The sequence below is a fragment of the Anoplopoma fimbria genome, chromosome 8, assembly GCF_027596085.1.
Source record: "Anoplopoma fimbria isolate UVic2021 breed Golden Eagle Sablefish chromosome 8, Afim_UVic_2022, whole genome shotgun sequence".
Classification (NCBI taxonomy): Eukaryota; Metazoa; Chordata; class Actinopteri; order Perciformes; family Anoplopomatidae; genus Anoplopoma; species Anoplopoma fimbria.
Window position 1 is genome coordinate 24,534,245 of NC_072456.1, and position 15,957 is coordinate 24,550,201.

The window sequence follows — 15,957 nt, forward strand, 5'->3', positions numbered from 1 at the left end:
CTCTCACACACTCTCTCTCTCTCTCTCTCCCTCTCTCTCTCTCTCTCTCTCTCTCTCTCTCCCTCTCTCTCTCTCTCTCTCTCTCTCTCCCTCTCTCTCTCTCTCTCTCTCTCTCTCCCTCTCTCTCTCTCTCTCTCTCTCCCTCTCTCTCTCTCTCTCTCTCCCTCTCTCTCTCTCTCTCTCCGCACACACACTGCTGCAGCTCTGCGCGCACACACACGCACACAGGAGAGTGCGTGTGTGTGCGTGCTTTGCGTGCTTTGCGTTTGTGTGTTTGTGTTGTGCGTGAGTTGGCACTGGGTTGATTGAAATGGTGACGTCAGCAGGCGCCCAGAGAGTGAAGACCGGCCAGAGAAACTCAAAGTAATGAGAGGAGGACAGGTCTCCTCCCTCCCTCTCTCTCTCTCTCTCTCTCTCTCTCTCTCTGTGTGTGTGTGTGTGTGTGTGTGTGTGTGTGTGTGTGTGTGTGTGTGTGTGTGTGTGTGTGTGTGTGTGTGTGTGTGTGTGTGTGTGTGTGTGTGTGTGTGCAGCACCCTCTATTTACCAGGCCGTCTTATCTCTTGTGGCCCAGTGTCTCCTCGTTCTGTCCCCCAGTGTCTTGTTGACAGCATGATGCATTCAAATTGGATTATTGGGTGTGCTCGTCTATTATTTCTTTTTATTTATTTATTTTTGGCATACTCAAATTTTTAATTTCGGAAGTCACACATTCAGCCGTTTTTCGCTGCCAGCGTCTCATTACTTTGTCATTCAATTCAACAAAAGCAGTTAAAGGTAGACTTTTGAATAGAATGACGGATTCCTTTAAGACTTATTATGTTTGAATGCCAAGTGGCATCATAGTTGCCATACCAACCATAGATTTGTCTTGCCGTTATGTTCCTACCACTGTCAGGGATATGATTGAATCATGAATTATTAGGTTTAACTAAAGTCATCCGTACAGATATTTAAATATTCTATTAAATAGCATAATTACTGATAATGAAAGATGCACTATAGATGCATTAAAAGAGTGTTTTTAACAAGGGTCAAACAGAGGTCATTGTAGCATCATTAGAGCGAATGAATGAAACGTTTTATCCTGTTTTTCAAGATGTTGTGAAATTCAGATTTAAAGGAAAAGCCTGACGTATTTATTTCATATCTTAGCAGAAACACAAGTTCTGCTAAGATAGTTCAATATTTAACGTTATATGTTGTTTATTTATTTGGTACTGAACGACAAAATTATGCTTTACAGAGAGTTATGATTATTTCTCCAGCTACATTTTCACTGTACAGATATGAAAGTGGTAGCTATTATTTCATCTAAATCTTGTCAAGAAAGTGAAATTCAAAAAATGTCACTATTCCAGGACTAGGTCCTCCTCTAAGTGGTTGAATATTCATGTTAGAAGGTTGTTGAAAGATTGTCGTGGCAGGAAATAATGAAAAGAAATTCTGTCACACAAAATGAAGTTTACTTTTTTTACATTCAAATGAAACAATAAGTCTTAAATTGAGTTTGTCACAATGCATTGACAAGCAAACTGTGACGAGGGAACACAAGTGGACGCGACTTTGCTTCACATTCAGGATTCACAAGCAGAAAAGGTTTATGACATAATAAACAAAACAATATGAGCCTATAATATGAACCCTAAAAACATTTTCCAACAAGACCTAAGGTCTTCTTTCAATTCCGCTATCCGATATAAATCGTTATGCAGAAAAACCTTGCACACTGAGTTTGATGAGTTTTATTATTTTATTTCTATATTACGTATATTTTCAAACCTTTATGTCTTTTGTTATCTTGCAGTTTTCACGGTGTCTGCTGTCAAAAGAGAGATGTAAAGTAAAACTTCAAAAGATATCAGCAGAACGGGAGGTTTCCGCCTGGCTTAATTATAATCTAAAGGGGGGAATTATATTTAAAAAATCACCCTCCGTACAGTTGTCATGAGCGGGGATGTTAGCTATACCAAAACAGTTTTTCATACCTGGCTGTAAACATGTTTATTTCTGCTGTGAAGTTGGTCATTTTAACATAGAGTTCAATGGGGATTGACTTGCTTTTGGAGCCTCAAGTGGTCATTTGAAGAACTGCAGTGCCAGTTTCCGTCACTTCCACATTGGCTTCATTTTCAGAACCTGAGGTTTGCGGCTTGGTTAGCATGCTAACGTTTGGTAATAACCCCAAAACAGTGCACCTGTGGCTGATGTGAATATCATTATTATTCCAGATGACCTGATGATGGCGCTAGTGCAAAAGCCAGGGGGATCACTTACCAATCATCCTACAAGGGGACATGAAGGTCTGCACCAAAATGAATAGCAACCCATATAATCAAGATTGAATTGTCCCGACAGCTACATCAGCAGACAGAGCGAATGGATAATATGTCACCGCTTTGACACTGACGGCCCTTTTAGTGCCGCTCTTCATATCACATCTATCTGCACCATTACTGAAGGAGAGCTCTGCTGAGTGCAGAGCAGCCTGGAGGGGAGAATGAACACCGTTTGATCAGCGTGGCTCACCGTCGGCTCCGTCTGCTCCCTCTGTGGCGGGCCCCGCTGTCTAAATGGCCCCGCCGGATCGTGTTCGCAGATAGATCAGAATCATTAATGTGACTTTCCTCTCTGACTCCTCCGAGCGGTGTCGGCTTCCAGAGGTGCATGTTGTATGTATACCCATGTGTGTGTGTGTGTGTGTGTGTGTGTGTGTGTGTGTGTGTGTGTGTGTGTGTTTGAGGCTATACAGTAGTGTGTGTGTCACAGTTACATGCTGTTTGGAGGCCTTGTGTTTGTACGGCTGTGTGTGTGTTCTACTTGTTACTTTGTGAGTGTGTGTGCATGAGTGGGCCTCGTCTTTACTTTTTAATAAGGTTGTAAACAGTGTCGTCTGTCAACTGCCAGACAGCCGGTCTGACCTCCGACCTCCTCATCAGAGGTGTCTCACCTTTGCTTCTCACCCTTTACGTCCCATCTTTTAGCTTCTTTTTTTAGATTCATCCCTGGACTAAATAATGACAAGTTCAAATATTTCTCTATTTCTACTTCCTCCATGTGTAGCTCTCTCTCTCTCTCTCTCTCTCTCTCTCTCTCTTTCTCTGTGGTTCAGTACGGTCGTAACTCTTCCCACATCCTGCTCCACTATCCAGTACATAACCACCTCCATCATTCTAATGTAACTGAACCAAGGGGACCTCAATCAGTCACCCTGGCTACCTCTATTCTGGATGGTGAGTTTGTGTGTCTGTGTGTGCGTGCTCTATGGATGGAGAAGATGAAACATAAAAACATAGTGTCTGAATTTTAGAATTAATTTTATTTGTGGCCTATAATTCCTCAGTAAAGAAATGAAAACTGATCTGAAATTGGTTGAATATGGGATATAGTTTATTTTGTGAAGTATGCATGGAGAATTTTTGTGTGTTCGCCTCACTTTGTCTACTTTCCGACTTTCCTAACCCGTCTGTGGCTCACAGCTTTAAGCCAAAGCATTCCCACTGAACTACAGACGTACCTCTTTAAAGGCACTACAAGGAACTTTCATGTTGTGTTGATTCTAGCGGCCCCTGTGGACAAAAGTGGTAGTGTTTCCATGGGCATCACCACTTTGTGTCTCAAAGATCTGCAGCTGCCAGACTCCCTTAAGAAAACCTCTCATTTTACTGCAGCATATATATATATATATATATATAAGTTTTACACAGGACACAAACCGCAGCTTCCTGGATAAATGTTTCGTGTTTGTTTGACCCATCCACCTCCACCCCAAACTCCCCTGTGTGGACTACCCCACTCTTTTTACTACGTCAGTTTCTCTGACCGTCTAACAATGACCTGCTAGAAATAGGCGATGGACTGATTCTTTCTCATATCTGACTATTACTTATTCAGTCTCTCTTTCAAACTGGGTTCCAGCTAATTTGCAACGATGTTTAGGTGCCGCTTCGACGGAGATGGACAGAATTTGTGGCTGAAATGACAAAGAAAGCATATGTAAAGGGGCGGAAATGAGTGCGTCCACTCGGGTGTTACATTTCCATCACTGACGCTCAGAGACCATAAATACTGCAGAGGCATTGTCTCGAGAAAGAAAGCCGAAGGTAAACTTTCCCACAAAAGACAAAAGCCAGGTCGATTTTTTTGTCTAATGAGAAAGGTCCCAAAATGAAACTTAGTTTGTAGGTTCAAATTATTGTTGGTTTTGGTCTTTTAATGAGATTTGTTGGCAGAAAGAAAACTTGTTTCTGCACCTCAGTGGAGTTAATCTGCTCACATAATAACCCCCACTAGTCCTGCATCCTCACAGACACTCACAAACAAATTTGCATCACCTCAAATACACATTTTCTCCCGTATTCTTTATCTTCCGTCACTAATCCTCCCACTACAAACACGTACACACGCAAACAAGAACAAACGTGGCAGTGTTGTTTTTTCTTCCACGGTTTCATAAGTAAATTAGCTCCAAACACAAGTTTAAAAACAGCTTCGCCCTCAGGGATGTTTCTCTTTTATTTATCATAGGTGACTGAGCAATAATGTTCATGAACTACTTGTGCTATTATTACAGTATATCTGTGTGAGAAAACGTCAGACACAGAAGCCGAACACACTGTAACATGCCCGGAGCAGAGGACGCCGCCGTCTCGCTCATGACGGACAGCTCCAGTAACAGGACGCCACTCACTCCCTCTGACTCATGCCCGGCCTCGTGCCCCATCACCAGGCCCAAACTCAGCCCCGGGCTTTGATGAGTGGCTGTCATACAACCCATTTGTTGTAAAAAAAGAAAAAAAAAAGGATATTTGGGTGCGTTTCGTGTCTTTTTGGACTATAAGTGGTCTGACACTGTGAGCTGATGATGAAGGAATCTGCCCCCATAGTGAGATGACATGACATGACATGATTGATGAGCAAAGGGAGCAGAGGAGCGACAGGACAAAACAAACCTTAAATCCACCCTCTGATACAAGGCTGACCCCTGCAGGATAGGAGGGGAAAGGCTGTGTGGTTTAATGGGCCCAAAGTCCCCCTTAAAGCCTTAAATCAACCTAATAAATGACTGCAAAGGTTGAAATAGCATAAAAACAAATGAGACAAAACTTTGTGGTCGACATATGAAGTTACTTTTATGACACCAAAGCATGTTATGCACAATTGAGGGTTTATATTTTACATTTTAACTCCTTCCAGTCTTTTTTCTTTACGAGACAGGAGGTAATTAACAAATCTATTTATGTTTTTTTGGTCAAAACAGCTTCATAAAAGTGAAATTTAAAGAAATGGTTGTTGATTTGCTTGCGTTCCTCTGCTTTCATGTGTTTTTATGGACCATTTTCAATCTTTAATGTTAATGTTTCTGTGTGAATTTAAGATGCAGGGCCGAGCTCATGTGCCGTCCTCTTTGTTTATCCTTTTTTTTATGTGTTACGCCTTCGGGCTTCACCCTGGTAGCCCTTTGTTTTAACGTCACAAAGCGATGAATTGTGGGTAATTCCCTCAAGCAAAGTCTGCAGAAAATGTCTTGATGTAAGCACAGCCCAAAACACAAATGGACTTTTCCATTCTAGTAAATCTTCCCAGTCAAAGCCAGAAGATGATGAGGACAAACTCACTAAAAACACACTGCACAAAACAACCCCTTCTCCTTTTGTTATGATGATTAATGGCAGCAATGTCCTGTGTGTGTGTGTGTGTGTGTGTGTGTGTGTGTGTGTGTGTGTGTGTGTGTGTGTGTGTGTGTGTATGTACTCAGAGTCCACTGCTGTGATGTTTGTGCCAAACCCGTGTGTCTTGTGATCGGGGACGGACTGTACGTCACTGACCATCAGGCTCAGTGTCTGTCACTCAGACGTCACCCTCCATCAGATCTCCATCAGATCTCCATCTCAAGACACGTACATGTGAGTGGAGGAATACGCATGCACGCCAGACATCAACTCTAAGCAGCCTGTTGGCCTCCAAAGACGAACCTGAGGGATCAATCACCAGCTGACATTTCACTTCGCTGCAACAGAATCTGCAGTCTTAAACCTGAGTGATCTTCCTTTACCTCTCCAGTGACCTCACCGCTTCTCTCGCTGTCTCTTTATTTCCGTTTGATCCGAGCACGCTGTCAAACCTACGTCAGCAAAAAGACGTGATTGGTGTGTTTCTCTACTCGGTTATGGTTTTAGTTTCAGCTCCACTTAACCCTGCTCGGCCTCCTGATCCGACACCCTGCAGCACATGGACACCTACGCTCTGCACTTGAATGGATGAATTTACATCTCGGTTACAAATGAATATGATTCACAGCCCAGAGTCACCGGCATCCATGTCAATTAGGACGAATAAACAAAGCCAGACGGCACTAAAATGAGCTCACTGTGGCAGAAGGGAAGTCATCTGATTGATATGAATTTAATCTGACGTGACTATCTATCTATCTATAACAATAACAATATTTATATTACAATGTCTGGACCCACATGCACGTTGGATGTGCCTCATCTTTTTTTGGCAGTGTCATTATTCTAAAAAGTTATGGGAAAATGTTTTGTACAAAGATTTCATACTATACTATGAAAATGTTATATTTGGATTGTTTAAATATGACAAAAAAATGAGGAAAGGGTGCATATCATAAATCTATAAATTATTCTTGCCAAATTTTATATACATAAATGTAAATTTAGGCCTATTTTTTGTGTTTTTTTTACAAAGAGTTTGAATTATATTTAAAAAACAATAAATGCTGTAACAACAAAAATGCTATAAAAATAATAATGGCATGCATTCCCTTTGATATATGTTTGTAATTATACAATCAGGATTTGTCCCCTTTTTCCTTTTTTATTATATTATTTATTTATTTATGTTTTTCTATTATAATTTTGTATTCTTTTGTTTCTGTCTTTCTTTTTCTCCCCCTGGCATGTAAGTTTGAATATATGCATTTTGCAGTATATGAGCGCGCACACACACACACACACACACACACACACACACACACACACACACACACACACACACACACACACACACACACACACACACACACGGCTCTCTCTGCTCAGACTGTTGTGTCATCAGAGCCATGGTCTGACTGTGTAATTGCATAACCTGTACAGACCCTCTCAATAATGCATGGTCAGACTAGACGTGGGCAGCGTGACGGAAAACCTTACCTCAACTCTGTTCGGGCCAAAGACTGGACACTCCAGAGACAGGACAGATGATGTGTGTGTGTGTGTGTGTGTGTGTGTGTGTGTGTGTGTGTGTGTGTGTGTGTGTGTGTGTGTGTGTGTAGACAGAGAGGAAGTAAAAACAAACTTTCAGAATTACAGACATTTTCACTTTGAGTCTTGCTGAGTGAAATAGTGACTGGTATCAGGTAGTGCCACAAAAAAAAATCCTGATACCAAAATCAGTTCATCATTTCAGGCGTGAATGATAAAATGACAGAATATCAATATGTTTTAGCTCTCTGCATGGATGGATTATTGATCAGGTCTAACAGGAGCAGGCCCAGGGGCCTCATAGTCTTCACCTACAAAATGTAACTCAAACAGGAAGAGACTCAAAATGACCAAATAAAAAAATAAAATGACTACATGAAGACAATAAGGAGACACAAAACAACCACAAAGAGACTCAAAATTACTACAAATAGACAACAAAACTACACACAAACAAAAACTACTAGGACACCAAGACAGTTTTTATATGCAAAACAGCTGCAAAGACATACAAAGAGACCTAAAACAACTATGAAAAAGGGGTAAAAAAAACTACAAAGAGACACTATATGACTACAAAGAGACACAGCGCAATCACAAAGAGACACAAAAAGACTACATAGACCAAAACAACTACAAGGAGGTGCAAAAGAGCCACAATGAGACTCAACGAGACCACAAAGATGAAAACAATAGCTATAAAAGGGGGCAAAACAACCACAGTGAGATACAAAATTACTATAAAAGAGACAAATAAACAACTAAAAGATGCAAAACCACTTCAATGAGGTGCAAAATAACCACAACTATGAAAAAGGGGTAAACAACTGCAAAGAGACAATAAATGACTACAAAGAGACTCAAAGTGACTACAAGAGACACAAACGACTAAAAATAGACAAAAAAGACTATAAAAGAGGTGCAAAAGGAGTGCAATGAGACTCAGCGAGACAACAAAGAGACAAAACAATTAAAAGATGCAAAATTGCTGCAATGAGGTGCAAAATAACCACACAAAAACTCACAACAACTATGAAAAAGGGGTAAAACAACTACAAAGCATCTGCTAAATGACTGTAATGTAATGTAATGTACAAAGAGACAATGAATGACTACAAAGAGACTCAAAGTGACTACAAGAGACACAAACGACTAAAAATAGGCAAAAAAGACTATAAAAGAGGTGCAAAAGGAGTGCAATGAGACTCAGCGAGGCAACAAAGAGACAAAACAATTAAAATATGCAAAATTGCTGCAATGAATTGTAAAATGACTCCAAAAACTCTTGCAACAGCGATGAAAAAGGGGCAAGACAACCACGCACATGCACAAAACAACCACAAAGAGACACAAAATGACTACAAAGAGCCATAAAAAAACAATAATATCTATAATAGCTTTTATTTATAGCAGAGCTGGAGGGGCCCTTTGTGTGTCTGTGTCCAGGGGCCCTTTGTGTCACTGTGCACATGGCTCTCAGGTGTGTACAGCTTTATGAACATGCCTCCACAATGCGTCGCTGCTGATTTGACAGTGAGGATCAGAAACTCCTCCTCTCACAGGAAGAAACACAAGCTTCCTGCATGATCTTCCTGCAAAGACAAAGATGGCAGCTCTCCTCCACAGACTGGCCGGTCCCAGGTGCTCACCGAGGCGGTGGATGGGAGTGATTCTGCGGCAGACGCACAGCCGAACCTCCGCTCTGACCCCCCGGGGCGGTGGGCTGCAGCTGGCCGGCCACGGTCGCTCTGTGGCGGCCTACTGTGGCGCTCAGAGCCGGGGGCAGCACACGGAGGTGGTGGAAAAAGTTCAGGTGGATGTAAAGCGGTTAGAGGGTGAAGACAATGGTAGGAGAGACACAGTAATGTTATTTAACAATGTTCAAATCACACTGACAAACTCACCATTTAGTTAAAATGCAAATTAACAGTTTTACAAACATATTTCAGGGATCAATGGGCTCCACTTTAAGCTGTTTCTGTACAAATATGTGTATTAGACTTGTAAAGTTACTGAAGAAGAACAGGTTGTATTCCCCAAAGTGTTGATATTTATGGAAAATTATTCAAATAGAAAGTTGTTTCAAGGTAGCTTGTTTAATTCTTTTAGTTTCCAGGATATAAATGATTCTCTGTATGGAATATGGACCATGGGGTCATTGTTTTTCTCACTTTAAGCAGAAACGTTAATGATTATTTGTTCACAGTTTTTGCTGAGTTGTAAAATCTTATCAAAGCTTTTCTTTGAAATGCTGTGACTTTATGGAAGCTCATTCACGCCGAGTTAATAAATAAAGATACGATCATAAGTCATTATCATTATTAGTCCCACAGCGGGGATAAATACATAGAAATTAATATGACAATTAATGCAAAATATTGTGTATGTTTTTTCAATTAGGGCTGCAACTGAAAATTATACATTTTTATGATTAATCTACTATTTATTTTTTATAATAAACCGTAATAATCCTAAAAAAAAATACCCATCATTGCTCACTTCAATTTCCTAGAACCCCAGATATTTTCCAAAACCCAAAAATATTCAATCAGTACAATATAAAACAAGGAGGATCTAACTATTATTAATTGATCATCAAAATAGTTCCTGCATTCATCAAACCATCAATCCATGAATGGAACAATGGCTCTGCTTATTTAATCACCTTCATCATAATCTGAGCTATTTCTTTTCTTTTTTCATAAATTGTTGCTACTCTATTTATTTATCAGATAGGAATATGCTTCCATGATGACTTGACTATAAGTTATTACATTACATTACAGTCATTTAGCAGACGCTTTTATCCAAAGCGACTGACAATAAGTGTATTCAACATAGGTATTCAAGAGAACTACTAGTCACCAGAAGTCATAAGTGCATCTCCTTTCTTAAACAAGCATCTAAGAGCATAAACCAGAGCAAAAGTACAGAAACAAACTAATACCAATACAATAAGTGCAACAGACTAATATGAATGCAATAAGTGCAACAAACTAATATGAATACAATAAGTGCAACAGACTAATAAATAAGTGCAACAACTAATATGAATACAATAAGTGCAACAGACTAATAATAAGTGCAACAAACTAATATGAATACAATAAGTGCAACAGACTAATATGAATACAATAAGTGCAACAGACTAATATGAATGCAATAAGTGCTAGAGGAAGGCTCAGGGTAGTACTTCTTGAAGAGGTGAGTTTTCAGCCTGCGCCTAAAGATGGGCAGCGACTCTGCTGTCCTGACGTCAGTGGGGACGTTATGACACAGAACATGAAGGTCACAGTGTGCTGTACGGAACCCTGAGATCCAAGTGAGAAAAATAAATTCTGGTCTCCTTCTCCTTGGACTCTGTCTCAGTCTAATTTAAACAGTTTTCTCTCCTGAGTTAATGATTTCAGAAAAGGTGAAAAAGGTTATTGCCAGGATAATCTTTCTATATTCCTGAAATGAGTATTACAACACCAAACACTTAAAAATGATCCTGACAAAATAAAAAAAAACACTTGCCACCAAATCCTTTTTTTTTTTTTACCCACCTTCACCCTCTCTCTATCTCTTTTCTCTCTCTCTCTCTCTCTCTCTCCTGTTGCTCTCTCTTCCTCAGGCATAGTGGAGGTGTTGATGTGCCGACACAAGGCAAGAAACGCTCTGGGATATGTGTTTGTGTCACAGGTGAGCAGCGGCCTTCACCTCTCTATCTCCATCCACACTCTATCTCCATCACACACAATATCACACACACACACACACACACACACACACACACACACACACACACACACACACACACACTCTGACTGAGACACCGTGTCCTGTGTGTGCAGATGAGGGATCTGGTGACCGCTCTGTCCATGGACGTAGCAGCTAAGGTGGTCATCTTCAGGAGTTTGGTTCCCGGTGTTTTCTGTGCAGGTACGTTTTTAGTTTTTATTCTGGAGCGTCCGAAAAAACCTGCCGTTCCTCTGGATTTATGATGGAAGGCTTTCTGAATGACGTGCCACGGTGTCCGTTTCTATAGGTGCAGACCTGAAGGAGAGGGCCGGGATGAACAACGCTGAGTGCGATCTGTTTGTTCACCGCCTGCGAACGCTCATGACTCAGATCGGTAAGAAAGAAAGCGAGCGAGTGAGAGTGCACCACATGTATATGAATCTTCTGAACCCTCCTCTGTTCATTCTATCGCCCCTCCAGCTTCGTTGCCCATGCCGACCATTGCTGCGATGGACGGCGCCGCCCTGGGAGGCGGGCTGGAGTTGGCCATGGCCTGTGACCTCCGCACCGCCGGTGAGTTGACCTTCTGAACTCTTCATGTATCATCTACATTACATTACATTACATTACATTACAGTCATTTAGCAGACGCTTTTATCCAAAGCGACTTACAGGAAGTGTATTCAACATAGGTATTCAAGAGAACTACTAGTCACCAGAAGTCATAAGTGCATCTCCTTTCTTAAACAAGCATCTTAAAGCATAAACCAGAGCAAAAGTATAGTGCAGAGGCAAATTAATACGAAAACAATAATTGCAACAGACTAATACGAATACAATAAGTGCTACAAACTACTACGAATAGGATAAGTGCAGTAAACGAATACGAATTCAATAAGTGCTACGAGGAAGGCTCAGGTCTACTAAACTAGACGAGTCTGCATCATTTTTGAGTACATTTAATATTCTTCTTTGGTCCCTTCAGGTGACGTTAATTGTTTATGAAGGGGGATGTCATGTTGTCCTCACAGCTGTCACCAGTCTGCTGGTATCAGAGTCTCAGCGGGACGGTGGGAGATAAAGCAGACACTTAGGGGCGTCGTTTAGATTGACAGACCTCCCTGAACACATCAGTGTCGATCAGAGCGGAGGTTCTAAATAAATGAAACTGTTCTAAAGGGTCGGGAGAGAAGCTTCTGTCTCTTCACTTCTAGAACCGTTTATTAATGTTGTCATTCATTATAAGTTATTACAGTATCGGATGTTTTTATCTGATGGATTGGACATTTTGTTAATATCTGAAATTATGACAGTTGTTTGCAGAGATTCACTGATACCGATCTGATATCAGATATCGGATGACTTAAATAGATGTATTGTGAATCAGTGACAATGGTCCAATCTAATATCTGATAACATTATTTTTAATAAATAACAATTTATCCAAAGTCCAGGTATTGGTATTGAAACTGAAAAAGTTTCCAATCGCTGCATCCCTCGCTGTTAGTGAGTGTAAAGTTTGCTTGTACATTCCATTGAATATGTTGTATCCCTTTGGGAAATTATAACGGGCATTTTTCACTTTTTTTTCTGCCAATTTATAGACAAAACAATAATTTATTGATTGGAGAAAAGAATCATCAGATTAAATGATAATTAAAACAATTGTTAGGTGAAACGTTTAATGTTACCATGAGGTTGGATTAAAAGTATTTGATGAATGAACTGTGGAAACACACGGTCATCACCAACTAATGCTTCATTTTGAAGGAAACGTGGAGAAAATGATGGACAAGACATTTTAAATATTCCAGCCCTCAAAAGTGCTTTTCCCTCTCAGTGTAATCATCTATCTCCCCTGAAGAACTAGAGAAACCCCTGTGCAGAAAATACCGTTTATGATGCTGTAAAACTGAGTAACGATCTAAAAACTACTTCAGGGAGAAACTGAAGGTTACAACAGGAAGTGAAGGGGTTAATGTTCGGAGCTAAAAACAGGTCTGTTGTTGTTCCCCGGTAACACAGCTTTAATGATCTTCTGCTGAGCTCGGGGACTAATGATAGCTGCCGAGGCCGGACACATCTGCCCAGCTGTTCATGAAGCCGAATCCACGTTCGATTGGTTCGTTTGGTCGCTGCAGCTCCGTGATTGGCTGAGCGCTAACGAGCCTGGTTAGCAGGTGTTTGCGTCAGAGGCATCAGTCAGACTTTTACGCCACACACACACACACACACACACACACACACACACACACACACACACACACACACACACACACACACACACCTTAATTGCCATCAGCAGCTCAGACCTTCAACTGTCCTCTGTGTGTGTCTGTGTGTGTGTGTGTGTGTCTGTGTGTGTGTGTGTGTGTGTGTGTGTGTGTGTGTGTGTGTGTGTGTGTGTCAGCTCTCTCTGCACAGATGGGTCTGATTGAGACGACGCGGGGGCTGCTCCCGGGGGCGGGTAAGACGATGAGAGGTCACCATGGAAAAAAAGAGAGAATAGATGGAGACAAAGCAGCTGTGTGAAGTTGACCTTGAGGTGTGTTTTGTCCTGCAGGGGGCAGTCAGCGGCTGCCGCGGACCATCGGCATGGCTCTGGCCAAAGAGCTCATCTTCACAGGTGACGACACGTTGCCGTAGAAACAGGATGCTTATCGTTCAGTGGTTGGCTTTGTGTATCAGACTTTCACCCTCTGCCTGTCTGTCTGTCTGTCTGTCTGTCTGTCTGTCTGTCTGTCTGTCTGTCTGTCTGTCTGTCTGTCTGTCTGTCAGGAAAGCGTGTGGGGGGGCAGGTGGCTCTGGAGATCGGGCTGGTGAACAGAGCTGTTGAACAGAACCAGAGCGGAGACGCAGCGCACAGAGAGGCACTCAGCCTGGCCAGAGAGATACTGCCGCAGGTTAGAGAGCAAAACACACACTACTTCTTCTTCTGCTGCTCCTTTTTCTTCTTCTTCTTCATCTTTGTCTTCTTCTTCTTCTTCTTCTTCTTCATCTTTGTCTTCTTCTTCTTCTCCTTCTCCAATCTCCTTGTTCTTCTTCTTCTCCTTTTTTCCCCCAATCTTCTTCTTCTTCTTCTTCTTCACTCCACATCAGCTCAGACACTGATGCATCCTTCCTCCTCCTCCTCTTCCTCCCCCAGGCTCCTCTCTAACCTCCCTGCTTTTCCTCTATTTTCCCACCACCCCGTCTCCTCTTCCTCCTTCCATTCTGCCTTTCTTTTTTTCCTTGTGTTTTCTTCCCTCCTCTCCCTCTCCCTCCCCCTCCTCTCCCCCTCTCTCTCTCCAGGCCTCTGTCGCTCCATATTTCTTTCACTCCAGCTCAGATGCCCTCAGTCTGCAGGGCCAGAGCGGCAGTCAAGTGGAGAAATGGACTGCAAATAGCTCTGCACACACACACACACACACACACACACACACACACACACACACACACACACACACACACACACACACACACACACACACACACACACACACACACTGACTGACATGCCTGTGTTGGAGTGGATTCGGTGATTGACGGGGGTTTGCATTAGTTGAAAGTGAGGAAGCACGGTGCAGATAATGAGCTGCTTGAGCCCAAAGGATTATTCTCTTAGTGTTGTTGTGGCTTCTTATGAAATAATCTTCCATTTTTAGATCTGGTTTAATGTTTGGACTTCCAACCGTTGAATTTGAATTATATTTAAAGTTACTACAAGGAACTTTTAACTGGAAATGAAACAGTCTCCATTTAATGCCAATGCCTCTATAGGACCTTCATAAGTAAAGGAGACCATCAGCGAGAATATAGTTATTTCAGATGACATGAAACACTACCAATTTTTTCCACAGGCGCCACTAAAATCAAGAGAAAATTGAAGTTCCGTGTAGTAGCTTTAAATGGTACTCCAGAGATTCAGAATTTCATTTTTAGGACTTTGGATGATTTGCGAGACGCGGTGGTCAGAATCCGAGGAATACCTATTATACGTCAAGCTCCAAAAAGACTCCTACATGTCCCATAATGCAACTCATCTGTGTCCTTCAATAGACCCTCCTTGCCTTGTTAATACCCTCGTCTTTCAAACGCTTTCTGTTTATAAATGTGTCTCCGAGCCCAGGCCGAGAGATGTGACATCATCAGGGTCATTTTGGGGGATTTGACAAAGCTCCTGTAGAGTCACTGAATATATAAGACAATATACAATAAGAGTTCATGATACTGACATGTTTGGGGGGTTTGGTCATTCCTCTCTTTTGTGCCGTCATATTTACCTTTCATATCTATAACAATCAGTACATCAGACTCTGACTCTCTTTATTTCCGTTGCTCAGGCTCCCGTCGCTGTGCGGCTGGCAAAAGAGGCGATAAACCGAGGCAGCGAGGTACATCGTGATTCGTTGATTTTTATTATTTATTCTTTCTTTTTTTTATCAGTGATGATAGTGACTGAAATCTGTCTCTTCCAGGTCGACATGACTTCAGCAATGGCAATAGAGAGGATGTGTTATAATCGGGTAAGACTCCCTTTGCTAATCTAATGCTTTGAAAACAACATTTTGCATGATGGTTGTTGGATTCAGATGATCCACATGACTTGTTACACCCCCGTCCCCTCTGTTTCCAGGTCATCTTCACGCAGGACAGAAAGGAGGGAATGGCGTCCTTCCTGGAGAAGAGACCCCCGCGCTTCACCGGGCAATAAACTCTCCGTTGGTCTGCTGAACTCTCTCTCACACAGACGATCACATAACATCGTGCCTGAGAGACGATTAACAGCCATCGATTTGGTGCGTGAGTCCACGCCGCTGTGTCGATACGTTAGTGGAGGTCAGCATGAGTGTTTGCTTTGTGACATTCAGGATCAGACTGACGGAGGGAGAAGAACAGCTTACACCACTGTGATTAAAAAACAAACAAAAAAAACATCCTGTTTGTCATTATAATGAGAAACTGATCTAAAAATAATGAGAAAGTTTTACATTATTTTGAGTAAAATTCTCATTATTTTGAGATACAGTCAAAA

General features: G+C 41.7%; 1 protein-coding gene and 1 pseudogene across 1 annotated transcript; both read left to right on the top strand.

Moving 5' to 3' along the window:
- The window catches only part of LOC129094769 (leucine-rich repeat-containing protein 52-like), a 6,004-nt pseudogene extending 4,165 nt beyond the window's left edge, over positions 1–1,839 (top strand).
- Positions 1,840–8,775: 6,936 nt separating this feature from the next.
- On the top strand, positions 8,776–15,845 carry echdc2 (enoyl CoA hydratase domain containing 2). The gene is made up of 11 exons (XM_054602800.1): positions 8,776–9,067; positions 10,837–10,904; positions 11,057–11,144; positions 11,251–11,337; positions 11,424–11,516; positions 13,354–13,410; positions 13,507–13,569; positions 13,722–13,846; positions 15,266–15,316; positions 15,401–15,448; positions 15,559–15,845. The coding sequence occupies exons 1-11, from the start codon at positions 8,827–8,829 to the stop codon at positions 15,634–15,636; spliced, it is 999 nt and encodes a 332-aa protein (XP_054458775.1). The 5' UTR covers positions 8,776–8,826; the 3' UTR covers positions 15,637–15,845.
- The last annotated feature ends 112 nt before the right edge of the window (positions 15,846–15,957 follow it).